The 18,837-nt window shown below is 38.0% G+C and overlaps 1 protein-coding gene across 1 annotated transcript in view; it reads left to right on the forward strand.

Annotated features, from left to right (window-relative positions):
- The window catches only part of LAMA4 (laminin subunit alpha 4), a 99,135-nt gene extending 80,959 nt beyond the window's left edge, over window positions 1-18,176 (forward strand). The window contains exons 27-38 of the mRNA XM_033055343.2: window positions 576-713; window positions 2,242-2,375; window positions 3,612-3,776; window positions 4,460-4,613; window positions 5,299-5,489; window positions 6,971-7,160; window positions 7,972-8,127; window positions 8,930-9,089; window positions 10,089-10,219; window positions 12,868-12,961; window positions 13,927-14,046; window positions 15,489-18,176. Coding sequence (XP_032911234.1) covers window positions 576-713; window positions 2,242-2,375; window positions 3,612-3,776; window positions 4,460-4,613; window positions 5,299-5,489; window positions 6,971-7,160; window positions 7,972-8,127; window positions 8,930-9,089; window positions 10,089-10,219; window positions 12,868-12,961; window positions 13,927-14,046; window positions 15,489-15,634 — 1,779 coding nt within the window. The 3' untranslated portion in view covers window positions 15,635-18,176. The remainder of the gene's footprint in view (window positions 1-575; window positions 714-2,241; window positions 2,376-3,611; window positions 3,777-4,459; window positions 4,614-5,298; window positions 5,490-6,970; window positions 7,161-7,971; window positions 8,128-8,929; window positions 9,090-10,088; window positions 10,220-12,867; window positions 12,962-13,926; window positions 14,047-15,488) is intronic.
- Window positions 18,177-18,837: the final 661 nt, after the last annotated feature.

Raw genomic sequence — 18,837 nt, forward strand, 5'->3', positions numbered from 1 at the left:
CAAATCCAGACAGTGTTTGGGGGTCTTCATCCTGTGGCCATGTCTATCAAAAGCCATGCTGCAAACCTGTGAAGAGGAAGAATTGCTTATAGAACTCATCACACAACCTCACCCTCTGTCAGCATGGAAGCTAAATGCAATTTGTCCTACATTGGACCTAGTTTTGTTTGTAAGACTCAGAGGGTTATAGACCACCATGTCCAACATCCTCTACCCTACCCCAGTACTCAGCACAGCACACAAAGTAATGTATCACATGTTGGAACTGTGACTCTGAGAGGCATGAGCCCCTCTGCTTCTACTTTTCATGCTCTTTAACATCAGCAGACTTAAGATGGGGCCAAGATCCCATGAAGCTGGGAATAATTTGACTTAGTCTAAAATTGCTACACTTTCTCAAGATTTTCCCATGATGTGAGCTAAAGTCTATATAAATTAGGGTAAGATACGCAGGAAAATTTGATTTTTAGAACTGAACTGGCTGCCACTGTTAAAAAAATTAGGAAATAGGAAAAAATAGGAAACTGGAATGTTTTCTGAGCTGTACTTGTTATTTTGTTTGATTTAATACACAGATGTCCCGCAATGCATACTTCAATGGCGAGAGCTTCATTGCATCAAGCCAAAAAGTGTCCCTCTTTAATGAATTCGAAGGAGGCTTTAATTTCCGGACACTGCAGCCCAGTGGGCTGTTGTTTTACTATTCTGAAGGAGTAAGTATCTATTTTTTTACTGTTTATTTTACCTTTTCATTTTTTCCCAGGAGAATACCAGGGGAATAATGCAATTTCTCACTTTATGGTTTAATGATAGGGAAAGCAGTCTGAAATATAGAAGCATCCACTGGTGACCACATTTCTACACTTTGCATTTGATCTACAGATGAAAACTAGTAATGCTTCGACATTATTTTGATGCTGAGAAGAGAAGTGGATCATATGCCTGGAATTAACATGCATCTATTTGTGCTTGTTGAAGTCCTTAGTGCAGAAATGCACCGAGCATCTTGCTGTGCTCAGCAGCACTGCAATCCCTATTTGGACCTGCAGGTGCTACCAAAGTACAAATAATATTAAGGACCCGACATTTGCCATCCAGACAATCACCTAGAAGCAAAGTTTTTTGAATTATAGTGGCATGGCATTTTGAGCATCGCTGAGCTGACAGAAATCAGTCAGAAGGCTGCCTATATTCCCAGATGGCACTCAGACCTCCATGTGTGACTGGGGAAAGCTGCACTTGAGAATGGCTCCTTGCAGCTATGGGAAGCCAGGCTGCTCTAAATACCCTCTCAGAAGTGTGACAAGGGTAGAAATATGGACTTGCACTCACAAAATGTTGTGTGAGACAAAGCCATCCCAAGATCCTGCAGGCTCAGACTGACATCTGCAGAGAGCATGAGCTCAGATGACAGAACATTTGCAACCACCCCCAATTGGTCTGTTCTGCTGTGCTTGCAGAATGTCATCAGTAGTGCAGCAGAGAAGGCTGCGTGACACCGATAACCACTTCTAAACTTCCACGTGTTGCAGCCTGGCGTATTACCTTAAATTGAAATCAGTAACCGTGTCAGTTCCCCGCATCGTTTGCATAAATGAGGCCTCGCACACCACTTCGGGTTTTTGACTCAACACCTCTAATCCAACGAGGGGCCAAGTGCCCTACTTAAACAGAAGTTCAGCTATTTAACACTTGGCAGAATGAGACAGAATGATTCCTACCAGCGCACAGTGGCAGTGCTTGCTCTGATGGAACAGAGTATTCCTGCTAGTGGCACAGTGATCCCATCTGCCTGACCCAGATAGCACATCTTACCTCTCAGATAATTTTGAGTGATTGAACAGGTCGGATCAGAGGGAATTAGAAAAAGAAAAAAATGTCTTGGTCTTATGACAGTGGGAATCTTGCAGTAACAGCTGCTCAATACAATATCAGGGTACAAGAAACACAAATGAAATGTAAACATCATACATTTGTGCTACATGGAAGGAGCTCATGTGGCAGGTACATGAGACATAAAATCAGCAGCAGAATTCCCAGAATTCAGGCTTTAAAAATGGCAAGAATATAAATTCTAACGATAACATATCTTGGTTTGCTTCTCAGAGTGTATCTTTTTGCAAATTAAGCACAAATGTGGAAAACAGCCAGAAGAAAAATAAATACAACAGGAAAATTCACAGAACTGTTAATTTTTCTGGGTAATACTTGCTTATGAAGATGCTTTTGTCTGTATTTCAGTCAGATGTATTATCCATCTCTATGGAGAGAGGTGCTGTGGTTTTAAATGCAAGTGGAACCAAAATTCAGTCACCAGACCGAATTTACAATGATGGAAAAACCCATTTCATCATTACTTCTGTCACCCCAGAAAGGTAAAGCTGTCCAGCATCCTTTATTCCCTACCTTTAGAACACAATTATTTCTTGTAAAGCACATTATCATTTAACATTCACTTTTAGAGTGACACTTCAGTGTGGTTTTTTTAAGTGATGGATTTTCAAATGTGATTGAAAACTGGCTAGCTTGTGCCTAAACTCAAGATGATGGGAATTTTTATTAAAATGAAAATTACAGCTTCTCTGAAGAATTAGTCTTTTTTTGTTCTCAGGTAAGAGAACAGTTTAATATCATTTAAGGCTAGCATGAGATTAATTTTTTAACAGGATTGATTCTTCTAATTTGTTAAACAATTCCCATTTTACCCTAAAGTAATTGAGGCATCTTCACATAAAGCATTCATCTGGGATACACACTGTGAAACATGTTAAAAATATTTTTAGCACTGGCAGCCACAAATGTGACTAAATACAGCAGTAGGGAATAAGTCTCTGTGCTCCTTGAAAGACTTGAAAGCTTTGGTTTATTGGTGTTTTACTATGGTTCATAGGGTTAAATTTGTTTTAGAAGGTCACATATCAAAGCAACCTTCTTTAAGAATCTTGCCTATGAAATACAAGCATTCTTACTTTCCTAATGGAAATGAAGGTTTGTACCTATGACTTCTGACATCTAGGAATCACAGTTTGAAAAGCTGAAGGTGTGAAAAGGTACCTAGGAATAACCCCATGGATTGTCATGTTTTCCTGAGTTTGCAAAACAAAATCAATGTCTGATGCTTTAGTATGCTCAGTTTCTTATTAAAGCCAAACAATCATTCCTGACTTCTGCAACAATTAGTGGGTTGCAAAATCAGATTAGGTAAAAAGCATTGTATTGTACCAAACACCAATGCACTGTGATGAAAGAGAAGGAAAAAGGGAAAGGGGCATAAACAATTAGCATGTGCTTGGATCTTGTTTTATGGAGCCAAATGATGTCTCCATCCCTTCATCAGCAATCCCCCAGTTTATCGCTCTTCACTCTCAATTTTGGACTTCACAATTAACTGCAGGATTAAATATTAAATCCATGGGCCTCTGTACACAACTTTGCCAATGCACTGCTACTTGTTGCACAGGTGAAAGCAAAAGGTCCTCTCATGCCTTTGAGCAATACCACTGAGTGATGTGTGCACTTTCTGGAGTGTTTTGGGTGCACGAAATGAGTTGTCTAACCACTGGCACTGAAGTTTCCAAAGCTAAAGCAAAAGGGATGCTTTGCCTTTGCAGGTATGAGCTGACTATTGATGACAAGAAACAGAGCAAGAAGAACCTAGTAAAGGACAGAGCAGGGAGGAGACCAGACAGCATCAATAAGTTTTATTTTGGTGGCTCTCCCCTCAGAACACAGCAAGCCAACTTCACTGGCTGCATAAGCAACGCCTACTTCACTAGGTGAGTAACATCCTCCCAAACACATTAACAGGCAGTCACTACCCTGCCTGACAGCTTGAATAGTAGCTCATGAGAAGTGATTTATTGCCACGATAAAAATTCCTGTCTCATTTTGTGAGGCTAGACAGCATGTGTGAATAAGATTCTTACCTTATTTGCCATGGAATCTGTTGGCTCAGATCTGCTAGGTTAAAATATTGTTAAGATGGGAATAACTTGATGAAATAAGATTCCAGCACTGCACCTGCTAATGCTGCTGGTGCAATGAATAATTTGTGTAGCTGTAATTTACATTTATATTATGCAGCTTTCAGGTCTGCCTTTGAAACCAAATTACATTAGGCATCTCACAGAAGGTGGGGAAGTTAGGACTTTGGTCATGCAAAAATGGCCAGAGTATGTTGATCTTAATTGCTTTATGTAATGTTCTTATATAGATTTTTAAAGTTGAATTTGATGCTGCAGACTGACACTCTCTGTTTATGCTAGCATGTAAAAAACAGGCAGATGTAGTATAGGCTGTCCTCATTACCCATACATTGACTGGTCAATCTGTACTTTTATCCATGATCCAAGAATGAATGTAATCTAAACTATAAATGTACAGTTCTGAGACTTTTATGAAGACAATTCTAACTCTTGGGGGAAAAAGCTTTTCTTGTCATCTCTTTTTTGAAACACAGGTTGGATCAAGAGGTTGAAGTGGAAGATTTCCAGAAGTACACTGAGAAAGTTCAGGCATCTTTGTATGGATGCCCTGTTGAATCTCCTCCCGTTGCTCTTCTCCATAAGAAGGGAAAAAACTCATCAAAACCCAAAGGAAATCGTAATAAAAAGGTCTGATACAAATTGTTCCAGTATCACTCTGGAGTTTGCCAAAATTCTCCAAATTATGGATCTCAAATGCATTAATGTCACAATGCTACATATATGAAGGAAAGAATACTGTTCCTTTATATATTCCATGCAAATTATTGTCCTGATGGGATCTATCTGGCCTACACTTGCATCATTTTCTTTTGCTAGAACTCTAAAAGAAAATACCTGGCTTCTTCAAAACAGTACTTCAGAAACAAGCTTTTTGAATTCTTCTGTATTCTACAGGCAAAAAGCTTGTTCTGTTCTCATTTACTTCTGTATAGCTCTCTACTGGCTACAATTAGCACACATTAATAAAAATGGGGAAAAAACCTTCCTCCAACATGCAGAATTTTTAGTCCAAGCATATCCTCTTATGTCTATAATATAACTGATATCACCAAAAGCAAAAAGTAAAATATTTAATTATGAAAAACTGAAAAAAAAACTTCATTTTAATTAAGTTAACTACACAAGTATTTTGTTTATCCCTTGTTCGGTCCTAAATCAGCATTTCTAGTAGATCTGTTCAAGGAAAATTTGACTTGGAAACAATCCTGGTGTTTAGGTAGGGAAACAATATATTACTAGTTCATATAAAAATGATATTGTTATTTTATTATGTCCAACCTTAGCTAAAAATTCTGGTTCTCTTTCTATGAAGGTGGGAAGAGATAAAGACAAGATTTCACAGCCTTCATCTGTCCTCAAAAAAATGTATCAAGTGGACTTGCAAAGAGAGCCTCAGTGCCACTTGCCCACAAATCCCAAGGCAACTGAACATGCCTACCAATTTGGAGGAACAGCAAACAGCCGGCAAGAATTTGCTCACTTACCAAAGGATTTCAGTCAAAGGTAAAGTGACTTTAAAAATGAAAATGAGGAGAAAGATGCATTTCAATTTTTTAAAAAGGGACACATTTCTGCTGTTACCCTGGCTTTTTTCCCTCTATATCTTAGGCTAAATTTTTTGTAGAGCATGTTGTTAGGCAACATTAAAAGGTGCTTCTGTTGAGTAAGAACAACAGTTACATCCCTCTTGTGGAATCGTCATCTGCATTGCATATTAACAAAATGTGTCTCCTTCACTATTTGTGTGAAGCTTTTGAGGATGTTACTTCTATATAAGCAACGCACAATAATCAGTCTCTTTACACAAGAAGCAAAAGCGTTAAAGCAGAAAGGAAGCAGTAACATGGTGAGTGGACCTTGTCACTAGTTTAATGGTTAGGAATCTTCACAGTGCAGTAGGATATAAAGCTATGTAAACCTTGTCCAATTCAATCCATAATAGAAATCTAAATAATAATGAGTCCAGATGCTGCTGACATTTAATATTCATACTCCCACAGAATATGTCATGCAATATTCAAAATCCAGCAAGGATTTTGGTTTAATACTTTCCATTAAAGACTATAAATTCAACAACACAGCACTTCCTGGAAGCATACCAGACCACTAACTCAGAAAAAAGAGTGTTCTTTCCTGATTTAAATTTAAAAATCATTATGTTCATTTTAATTCAATAGGGTTTTACTTAGGGCAGTTTTGACCCATATGAAGGAAAACCCACACTCTAATATCTTCATCCCACATTCATGCCTACAACAGATCTTTATTTTCCAAATGTTATTAAATCTTCATTACTGGAATGTTAATTTTTAAAAAACAATTAGTTGGGTCATTTTAAAACAACTGATATTGGCAATGGACTGAGTGTCTGTGGAAATGCACGCACACATGACATTGTGAATTTATAGATGTTTGAGACAATATGAAGAATGGAAACTAGGTTAGACATGGCATCAGAAGAAGGAAGAATCAGTTCTGGCACTGTCCTACACCAATACAGCTTTGCCATGTTTTAGACCGAAGTAATAATAGCAATCACTTAAGAAATTTTCACTGTGACAATGTGAAACCAACAATGGTATAACTTCCTATGTTGTCTTGGACATCACAAGGAATTACAAGAAAAGGGAAGCTTTGATCAAGTCTGGAATAACATTAAACATCAGGCCTCCATGCCATCACACGGAAAAATTCCTCCACATTGCTGTTTGACAAGAAAAAAAAATGTAGTGTCAGATTTTTGTGGTCTGCATTATTCACTCCAGAGGTTTTAATTTTTGAAAAAAAGTTCTTTGCCAGGCAGTTTCTTTTCCAACTTTGACTTGTGCTCAAAAAACCATCACAGAATGTTTCTCAGAAACACCACTTCCATAATGATGAATATTTCTTTAGATAAAAGGGAAATCTCAGTCTTCCTCTGCCTGACGTTTGATCTAAATCAAACATATCTGCGTTAATGTTAATACTGTGTTTTTATGTGCCAGAGCTCAGTTCTCTATCAGTCTGAAAACTCACTCGTCCCATGGAATGATTTTCTACATTTCGGATCAAAAAGAGACCAACTTCATGGCCCTTTTCGTTGCTCATGGACGACTCATTTTCATGTTTAATGCTGGTCACCAGAAAATAAGGATTAAGAGCCAAGAGAAATACAACGATGGTCTGTGGCACAATGTAAGTAAAAGAAAGCAATCATTATGATGGCACGTGCTGTTCAATCTGCAGTAAAAACATGCTCATATGACAGCTCAGGGAGTTTTCGTTCATGTATTCATAAACACACCTATATGTTGAGAAACTTTATCAATATTATTAGATCTTCCACGCAGCATTTTATTAAGTCATTAACTAGAGACAGGAAAGTGAGTCAGTTATAAAAATTCAGCAATTCCCAACACTAACAGCTGAACAGAAATGAAGGAAACAAGCAGAGCAGTAAGGCAATTAAGAGTTAAATGAGCTATGAAAGAAAGGACTAGAATAATTTTGTTCAGCAAATGTCTTTGAAGTGCCTAAGAAAGGAGTACAGCTGTCTTAGGCTACCTCTGTAGACTATGAAAATAAAAAGACAATTTTAGGAGTCAAGGTGAATTTCCCTCTCTAGGTATCTCTCTCTCCTCATTAACTATAGAGGAAGTCTACAGTTACTAAACTACTGATATGGGGATTTAAGTATTTAAAGTAGGTTGTATAAATCCGTACCATAAAACTAATGAAGACTGAAAATGCTAACAGTGATAGGTAGATCTCGGTAGACCTTGTGACACCTTAGTTACCTCTGTCTTGTACACCAAAATGTAAGAAAGGCAGCAGTTTTACTATCTAAAAAGAGGGTTGTCCAAAGAATACTGGCAGTTAGCAAAACAGGTTTGTAGAGTATCGCTCACACACTTTTCTTCTCAAATATCTCATCTTCTCCCACTGCACATCAGTGATCACTTAACAGATGAAAGTTGTCTTCTACATTTTTTTCTCCCCTTCCTAGGTGATATTTATTAGAGACAAAAATATTGGTCGTTTGATAATTGATGGTCTTCGAGTACTAGAAGAATCTTTTGATGGGAATGCGAATACTTGGCAAGTCACTGAACCACTCTATATTGGAGGTGTAGCTCCTGGAAAGGCTGTGAAAAACATCCAGGTAAAGCAGACGTCTATGTACAGACCCTATACCTCTATGTAATGTTAATATAAAAGCTGGCTGTAGGGATGAGCTCAGACAAAAGCTTATTAAGATCTTGACCCTCATCCTGCAGAGGAGCAGGCAGCTCAGTTCATGTATAGAGCAAAGGTCCCACAGAACTGGGCTAGTGGTAGCTGGGTCCATGAGGAACAGAAAAATCCTAGTGCCATCCAAAATTAGATGAGACAAGTAACATTAGGCAAGATCAATTTCACCCTGAGGTCTGAGATACAGAATGAGTTTTGGAGACATTTTGATGTTCTTGTAGTAGGTCTGTTTTAAGACAATACCTCAAGGTCAGGATTCTGTTCTACAGATTGGTAGTGAAGTATAGTGAAGAAAGGAGTATTAAACCAAAAATGAACATAACAGTCTCTTTCAAGATAATCTTTAGTGTTATGTGCCTAACAAGATTCATAAATACACTACTCTGAAAAAGTAGACCCCTGTCTTGCCTTGAGGCTATGAGGTATATGTATAGCACTACCTTGCCCTAGTTGTGCTTTGCTTCTCACAGTTCTGTAAGGACTGTTTGAGAAAAACACAAGCTGGAATTGCCTTGAAGTCATCAAAAAGAAATGAGAGGCTATGAGAATCATTTTTCCTGCTTCCCTTCCCTGGAAATTGTTTTATAGTTCAAACCTGATATGCCAGACAATCACATCCTTACAGCTTATAAACAAGTGAAAATAAGGACAGAAGAATCTATTTCCTTCCTCAAGCAGTTTATTTACTAATCAAAGCCTTTTTTACCCCTCAGATTAACTCCGTCTACAGCTTTAGTGGTTGTCTCAGCAACTTACAGCTCAATGGAAGATCACTTCCTTCAGCTTCACAGACATTTAGTGTAACACCTTGCTTTGAAGGCCCATCAGAAGCAGGAACATACTTCTCATCAGAAGGAGGATATGTGGTCCTTGGTAATATACTCCTGAACAAATGTATCCCAAGATAGGACTGTAATATTCACTGTGCTTCAGAATGGCATTTCTCACTAAAGGATGTGGTAATTTCTGAGGCTGTGAGCTGTAAGGATTATTAGAAACAGACCACTATGTGGTAAGCAGATAATATTGACAGGTCAAATGTCACCATGAAGCTTAACAAGTTGTTACATAAACACATCTGTATGTATGTATTTCAAATAATAAGAATAATTTTAATAAGAGAATAATTTTAATAAGGGAACAGACCATAACATGTTAAAAATTATCATAGAAGTCGACATAGCCAAGACCAAGTACACCATCAAATGGTCATCCCTTATTTTTTTAGTCAATAAAACAACATGCAATTAAAAAATCCTGCAGAAATCGTTTCTGCACGTCTTGATACAGAACAGCATGCCAGAACCCTTATTTTCTGTCATTTAGGCCTGCTTGTTCAGGAAGAGTTTTATGAGGGTGTTTTGGTCACATAGGCTCTGATCTGAACAAGAAAGGAAACTGCACAACAACTGGCAGCACCAAGAATCAGACAAGTGTTTCTAATTTGCACCCTGGCCTGTCACCAGTTTGAAAAACGGAGTTTCTTCTACTGAATCATCAAAGCTCAAGGGAACTCCCACTCACTCAATAATGACTGCTGAGTGTCTAGGAAATTGCACAATAAGAAACTGCCAAAAAATACAGATCATTAACTTTCTGCTGTCCATTTCATTGCTAAGAAATATTTTTAAACAAAATACATTTTTTAAATAATGAGAAAAGTAAATAAACCTTTATTAATACTCCAAGCAAACACAATTGAGACAAAAGTTGAAATGGATCATTGACAGCACAACATGCTATCTCATGTTCCAGTTGTTTTAAGGACAAATAAAATCCACCCTGAGCTTGATGTTCTTTGATTTTAAATAAATGTCCAATTTCTCCTCACTAACTCAGTACAAAAATAATGTTATTCTTTTTACTTCACAGATGAATCCTTCAGTTTAGGCCTGAAATTTGAAGTTGTTTTCGAAATACGTCCCCGAAGCAGCTCAGGAATCCTACTCCATGGCCACAGCGTGAATGGAGAGTACCTGAATATGCACATGAGAAATGGACAGGTATAAAGAAGGATCTCCTTTATCTCCTCCACTGCCTTCCTTGACTGGTTTCTCTTCCACCTACTTGGGCTTTGCTACATGCAGATTTTGTCTTACAAATTTGACAATAACAGATTCTTATTTCTCCCATAAATATAGCAACAACTTAGATATTTGGTTTGGCTAGTCTCTTTTAAAATGCTAAAAATAACATCTGAGACAAGATCAGATCACTTTACAAACACAAGCCATAAATATTTTTTGTTATCAGCTGAAAAGTAGCAAAAGCACTGACTCTTTGGCACTGCTCTTTCACCCACACATTAAAAATGCATCACAGTTACAAGTAAGGTAACCATCAATAAATTTTTATTTCTTACTTCTTAAAAGATAAGTCTGAGTTACACTCAGTCTCTTCTTTCTGTATCAGATATATGTGTGATGGAAAGAGTGAGGGAAAGAAAATTCTGATTGTCTGTTGGCCAGGTTTCTACAAGCTCTGGATTTCAAATGAAGGAGAGAGGTTTGAAATTAACTTACCAGATAGTTGGTGCTATTGCTTTTTTTTTATTGTGTTCATTGATAAAATCTGTATCTCTTCATGCTACACACTACACATATACAGTAATAAATTTCAGTCTTAAGTGAACAACACAAGGAAGGATTTAAAGCACAGGAAATTTTGGCAGTTTTTTGGTCTTTCCTGCAGAGGAGAAACTCAGGGCACAGTCAAGAGAGGCTGGCTGTGCCTCAGAAATGCAACACCTGAGGAAACACTCTCACCTCTTCTACAAGAGCAGGCAGCTACAGCAGAGTGACTGAGTAAACAGTTTCGCATCATGATTCATCCTGTCCTAAAGCAGGTGTCTAACTAGGTGACTAAATGAGCTGTTATTCAGAGAATTTATTTTTCTATGTTGGCTCTAGAGAGAACAGGTGCTTCATTTAGGCACCTAACTTTTGACACCCAATAGGTAAGATTAAGCCCATTCTTACCCCTGTATCTAGTCCTTGGTGAACGAACAGAGAAATTCTTGAGTACATTGTGCTGATGTATATCATGCCACACTTTAAAACTGAGTCTGTATAGAACTGATCCAGTAAAGCACTTCTTGTGTGAAGTTCTAACCAAAGCTCTGCATGTCCAATAATTTGTCTGGTTTTCCCAGCTGTACCAACTGGTCTAACAAAAGGTGCTGCCTCCCTTCTGCTTCACACCTCACTTCCTATATAATGCAATTCAGAAACAAAATTCACCCTGGAAAAGCAGCTTGTCACTGCAGCATTCAGTACCTTCTTAGGAAGGATCTGTGGGTTTTTTAGCATTAACTATCTGCTCTCTTTGAATTCATTATAAAATACCCGTTTTGTGAAAACTGTTTTGCTGGACAAATAAGATCAGCAACTATAATTCATTTTTTAAATGTAAGCATCTCTATCAGTGTAGCTTGTCTGGGTGATTTATTAAGGAGTCACATTTCATGATTCTTTATTTGCTTTAATCTATACATTTTGTCCAAGGGTGGATAAAACAGAACATGAGGATCTTTTTTTATTGTGTTGGTTGGTGCCTGTCTGGGAAAAACAAATTAATATATCTTTGTTACAACTGTATCAAAACAGAGATCCTCTAAAATTAAAAATAAGTTGTTTTCTCGCAAGAGGCTATTTACAAGGACATGTAGTGACAGGACAGGGGGGAATGGCTTCAAACTGACAATATGTTTATATTAGATATCAGGAAGAAATTCTTTATTGTGACGGTGGTGAGGCACTGGAACAGAACACTGGTTACCCAGAAAAGCTGTGGATGCCCCATCCCATTAAATGTTGAAGGCCAATTTTGATGTGACTGAGCAACCTGATCTTATGAAAAGTGTTCCTGTCCACAGCAAGGGGGTTGGAACAAGATGATTCTTAAGGTCCCTTCCAATCCAAAACATTCTATGATTCTGTGATTTTCAGTCAACGTAGTGTCAGCATAATCAGGGACAACTTCAACATTCAAAAAGCCTGAGTGGGTGGACTCAGATTGATTGACTCTGGCAATCTCACCAGGAATCTCATGTCCCACAGCAGGGGCACAACACTGTTTTGCTGCTGCTGGAACATTTCCATGCAAAAAGATATTAATCCATTAACCAAAACAGAGGTGCAAAATTCAGAATTATGTTCACTTTCTAGCTCTGCCACAGACTAAGTGGTAAGCTTGAACAAGTAACTTCAAAGTAATTCTTAATTTTGTTATCTATTCATTTCTCATATCTTTTCTGCTTGTTTATACTTGGGTTTTTCATTACTGTTTTCCTTATTAAGTGGCTAGAAATATGCCAAAAACATCATCTGATGCCTCTAAACACTAATTTACCACACAGGAAATTATGGAGTAGAGGTACAGTAAATGAGTGAAATTAGCTCTTATTTTTAAATCTTTTCTTGAACTCTTCCTTGAGATAATTAGGAATGTCTCAGAACTATTGGATCTGAACAATTTAAAAAAATCCAAACTAAATTTGGATTTAAAAGGTACGTTATTTTGAAGAATTTGATTAAGTCATGTTTTCCTTTCTCTTGGATACTTGACATGTTTTGAGTGGGAAACACAACATTATTAAAACAGAAGGGAAAAGGAGTGGGTTTACAGTGATGATTACATTATTTTCCTTCAGGTTACTGTGAAACTGAATAATGGAATCAGGGATTTTTCAACTTCAGTGACACTGAAACAGAGTCTCTGCGATGGCAGGTGGCATCGAATTGCAGGTCAGTAAAAGGTGATCATCCCCTAATTAAGGTAAAAAACCCCATCTCTTGGTCCCCAGATATCCATCTCCATGGGTCAGAGCACTGGCAGTGCACAAGTGTTTTCAGTTCTTCTTTTTCACTTGCCAAGACCCAAGTTTGTGTGAAAGACACAGTCTTATTTATCCCTCAGACACAGAATTGTAGAGTTTCCTGGGAGGACAAGCAGAGGTTCCTACAAAGACAGGAAGAGCAAAGAAAGATGGAAGCTCCTTGTACAAAGAACAGAAAGCAGCCTATCTGAAATGCTGGCAACCTGTCCTAATTCACACACCAGATTATATTCTTCCTTTCCCAGTTAGAGATTAACTAAATTGATAGAATGCAGTAGGTACTCTTAAATAAGAAGACAGATGTGGAAAACCTTTTGCTCACAATAGAGAGATGTCTACAGCCAGGATTTTGCCTTTGTGCCAGACAGTCATCCTTCTTTCCTGGTTTTGAAAGTCAAAAAGTTCTTCTAAGCCCTGGGTACTTTGAACTGCCTCATCTTCCTGACTTAGGATGCCTTCCACTATCAATGCAGAAGCAATCTGAGTCTGCACCCTTTCCACAAGAATTCTGGTTCCCTTCTGAAGGAAATCCAGGCACACAAGCAAAGGAGAATCCTCACTGCATTCTAATACATCCCTGGTTGGAAGCAATTGGGCAAAGTTTTTTTAAGCCAGAAGACATTGTATGCTCATAACTTGGAGCCCTAAACTCTGCCACCAGTGATCAGGAGCCCCACTCAAAACCACTCTTGCTCCCACTGTATCTTCCATCCACCCTGCTCTGTGCCAGAATGTACCCACAAACCATCACTGATGGCTCAGACCCAATGTAGCAAACGCTAAATCAGCTACTCACACCAAACAGGTAACTACTGTCTGTCATAGAAAACTCATGTGCTATTTCTTGTTGGTCTCTATTCCTTCTCATTTCAGTTATTAGAGATGCAAACGTGGTGCAGCTGGATGTAGACTCTGAAGTCAACCATGTGGTAGGGCCACTGAATCCAAGGGCAATTGACCACAGGGAGCCAGTGTTTATTGGAGGCGTACCAGGTAAGTTTCTGGTATCTTTGTGGTACATTGTTCTTAGACTTCAATCCTGTTTCCAGAAAAAGCATAAAGACTAAGTTTTCATCTCAAAAAAAGAACAAAATATGTGAGCAACCTGGTAAAATTCAAAGGCTCGAGCTGATCAGAAATGTTCTGCCTCAAGTTCTCAAAGAAAAAGATGTGCTGCTTCATTGAAATTAAAACATTCACAGCTGCTGGAGGGTAAGGTATGGATTCAGAAGAGAAGTCAGCCAACTACAAACAGAATTTCTTTTTTTTCTATTTTACCTTCCCATGTGGGTTTACTGTTTTTTTAAGAAGTGATTTATTTATGGGATTGGAAACTCGCTGTCACTGTAACTGGAGTCCCAGGGTTTAGTTGCTGGTAGGCTTCTTTCCTCTTCTTGAAGCAATGACATCTTTGAACACAAGACAAAACATGGAGTTTCTTTTATTGACTAGGGGTTTCTATTAGACAGATTTCTGCTCCTGTGTATTTGTGACTCACAGACCATCTGTGTAGCATGGGCCAAGATTACTACATTTTCTTCCCTTATTCAACAGACAGAGCTACTCTGTTGGGGTTCATATACAAACTGTAATCAACATTACGTGATTCAATTTTTAAGTCAACTCCAATACATTTCTCATTGAAAACATGCAGCATTATTTCTCTGAGCCTTGCATGTCAATCATTAACAGTTCTAACTACAAAATTCATTATAATGCTTATCTTGCATTAGTGGCTTGAGTGCATCGTGTTCACATGCATCCCACACTACCAGGAGGTAAAATGAGCCTAAAGGGAATAATAAAATCTATGCACAGATGCTTGCTCACTCTTTAAATCCAAACTGGAATTTTATTAGGACAGAACACTTCCCAGAGAGGTAATATAAAGGGGTAATTGCAAATGCTGTTCTGCTTCATAATAGAGCCTTCTATTCCTACATTAATTATAGAATACTAAAGCAATGCCAAACATTGGCTCTATAATGCTATTATCAGCTTGGCACAGGAAACTCTTACACAGAACTTCACAACAACAAACAAGATATAATACTAAATAATACCATGCAGATACAGCAAACCGGATGCAAACTAACAAATCAGACACAGATGACAATACATGTAATGTTAAATTACAAAAACAGACCCTGGAACTCATCTACTCTGTTACTTAAAAGAACATGTAGTTGTCATAAAATGTAAAATTGTGTCTCTATTGATAGTATGGAGAGTTTTACATAACTGTAGATAACTAACCATACTTTAATGGCCTCTAAGACACTGGCAGTAGGCCAAATGCTTTAAAAGAAGATTCAGAAGACCTGCACATAGTAGGAAAGTTAAAAGATCCTGCCACTAAACTGATTATTTTGCCCATTGTGAGGTTCAATTTTTTTTTATTTATTTATTTAATTTTTTTAATCTCCCTCTTCCAGAGTCTCTGCTAACATCAAGCCTGACTACACGCAATTCCTTCATTGGCTGCATTCGTAACTTCATGATTGATGAAAAGCCAGTGAGTTTTAGTAAAGCAGCTTTGGTTAGTGGTGCTGTAAGCATTAATACCTGTCCAGCAGCCTGATAGTGCACTGCATCGATTCTGAAAAGTTCCTTAGACCACAGAAAGAAAAATAGAACAAAAGAAACCGTGTCCAGCAAGACAAGAATGAAAATATCACAGCTACATCTACAGAAAGCAGGAAGGGGAGGTCACTTCTAACATTTACATGCAAACAAAAATCACTGAAGAATAAAAGCTGTTGCTTCTGCACTTCTCTTAATATACCACAAGAGTGAGCTTTACCATTTCTTATAGTGTATGTGTGGCCAATCTGTTACCTGAAAATATGAGATTATAAAATAAATTAAAATTACATTAAATGCATTACTTTCAAAATAGATCCTCTACATAATTTCATTTCATATCTTAGTCACCTTTGTTACATAGAAAAAGATCTGATAATTCACATTAAAGAATAAAGCTAGATAATAGATTTACATCACAAATGTTCAATGATCCTACTGCATATTTTTAATTTTCCATTCAACTCATTTATATATTCCTCAAATAAAATGGGGGGAAGAGAGTATACTAATTATGTAACCTTACAAACCATGGAAATTAAAATTTTTATTCCACTTCTAGATTTCATGCATATGTTCTAGCACAATATGAAGAGAGGATGTATATCTTTTAAGACAGATGCTTTATATATATGCTCATTGACCTAAACTAGATAATTTTAGAGTAATGCTTGCTTTAGAGACAATTCCAAATTCCAAGTTTTTTCTCTGAATTTTTAAATGCACTCACATACAAACACAGCACTAAATTCACAGTCTCATTGTGATCTCGTTTGCACTAGTGTTACACGAGTAAACATGAAGCATAGAAAGCACAATCACAGTCACACTTTCATGTGACTCCCTTACCATACAAAACCATCACTTCCCCATGAGACTCCTGCAGAACTCCAGTTTACAGCAGTAATCCTCAAACAAGGAACATGTTCCTTTGGAAGATATGCTGCAGCAGAGGAACCAAGAGTGAAACGAGAAGATGTAAACAGAAGGCAAAGGGCTGAAATCTGAGTCATGTTATAACCATAGAAGGTAGATGGAAGTTAATGGTAGGCTTCAACTCACAGTAGGCTTGCACACAAAATAGACACAAGTCATTTGCAAAACAGTCCCTTCAGTCATCACCTACAAGGAATCAAAGCCATTTAGATTTCTTTTCTTTAAAGAATAAAGTAATGTTATAGAAAGTTTTATGGTCACTGAGCAAATCATTGTTGGAACCAAGCCAAAACATGACCAGCTGCAAAGCAGGAAACCATTAAGTGCGAAAATAAAGGGCGACACCCTAGAGACTAAAAATTAATAAGAATTCATCTGGAAAACACAGAAATAAAAATTGGAATCCAAACACCTTGAAAGCATGGACAAATGGAAGAACCACTAGAATAAGACACATCTCTAAGAGCTAATCAGCAGTTTCCCTGCTCTTCTCAGAAGGGTGAAAAAAGGGTTTTGACACACTGCAGCAGACTTGGCTTACTCCGGATAAAGAATTGCAACCTCTGGATACACAGGAATTCTCCAGCAGCTGGAACCCCATCATGGACTCTCCACTTGTCTCTCGAGTCCAGTGTTGGGTGGTGAGTGACCACAGTGTGGCTGCAGTAGCCACTGCCTCTCATTTCACCAGCCTTGTCAGCTCTGCTCATACTTTCAGCCCCATTCCTGTTCCACTTGCCTTCTGAACACATTCCCCTTTCTCTTCCCTGAAGCTCTCAGGTAATATGCTCCAAGGACTGATTCCCTTTCCCACTCTAAGTTTATAGATGTCCCCTTCACAGAGGAGTGATATATAGACCCTTCTTTTCATCGCTCCAAAGCCCACTGTTCATACCTGAGAAGCAAGCAGTAAGAGTATCCCTCTGGAGTCTCTCTGGATCAGGCGTGGATCCCTAAACCCAGTTGCCTTCAAATGCCATCTTTGTCTCAGGCACCAAAACCAATATGCTTGCTCAGCTTTTTCCTGCTCCCAGCTACTACCCAGAAATGGAACAGAAAATTTATGGCTTTTGCGTTGGGAATTTTTTTTTTAGTGGCGTTGAGGGTGAATGTCCTCAGATCAGTGAGCTGGGTTCCCAGTGGTTACAGAGGCTATGGATGGTGTCAGAGCAGTACAGCTGAGAGCAAGGGTAAAAAAAGGAAGTCTTTTTCCTCCCAGTGCCAGTGAACTGTTAGATTGGCTCAAAAAAAGCTCATGACACCACAACCTGAGCTAAGCTTCCTCATGCCCTGGTCTCTAGGACCTTATTGCTGGAGAGAAAAGAACAGCAGATTCCCTGCTTAGATAGGCTGGTTACAAGGATTACTGAAATTCTTTTTGAGTTGCCTGCAGCTGTTTAGCAGAGATAGCCAGGAATAGCAAATGCTTGTGCCCTGTAAGAGCATCAGAGTTTAGTGAATGCTGGTATTAAGTGGACATTGTATGTTAACTGGTGCACACATACTCAGAATGCTTTTCTGTCTCACAACTACTTCCAACTGAAGCACATTTTCTCATATCCACATCCAAGCTCTGTGAATAAACAATATTTCTCTTAGCTATATTTGCTGCAATATGATTTGGTTTCATTCTGTGGATCGACATTTAAGAATGACTTTTCTGATTTAATCAGTCCTTTGCATACTTTATATATGGAAAACTAAAAATACACTAAAGCAATATGTGAATAAAAACCAATTAAAATTCATAAACTGCTACTATTCACTTTATTTCTCTTTACTATATCACCAGCTAATCAAACACAGCACTATTTTGGAGGATATCTTCTTCAATTTTCTCTCCTAGGCTTCAGAGAGGTGGGTTTTCCCTCTGCAGAACAGGGTGTCCAAAGAAAACATTATAAAACAGAGGATACTTGCAGACTCAGGAGAGAACAGATGCAAATTTGCAAATAATGCAAATAATGCAAATTTCCCTGCCCCCAACACCTACATAGACCTCAAAATTACCATTTCATATGCACCAAAGAAAGCCAATATGTGATGCATTATATTGCACATACCTCTGCAGTCATTTCAAGGTTGCTGGTGTTTAAGAGAAGTCAACTGCCTAAGCAAAAATCTCCCCAGAATTCAATTTGTCTTCTGTATCTATCTTAAAAATTATAGCTTCAAAGTACAAAACCCTTCATCTACAAAGATTTGGGAAAAAACCTTCAAATTCTGAGCTACAATGTCAGGTTGTCCATTTCCATTTTTAACAGA

This window comes from Catharus ustulatus, chromosome 3, assembly GCF_009819885.2.
Source record: "Catharus ustulatus isolate bCatUst1 chromosome 3, bCatUst1.pri.v2, whole genome shotgun sequence".
In the NCBI taxonomy this organism is placed as follows: domain Eukaryota; kingdom Metazoa; phylum Chordata; class Aves; order Passeriformes; family Turdidae; genus Catharus; species Catharus ustulatus.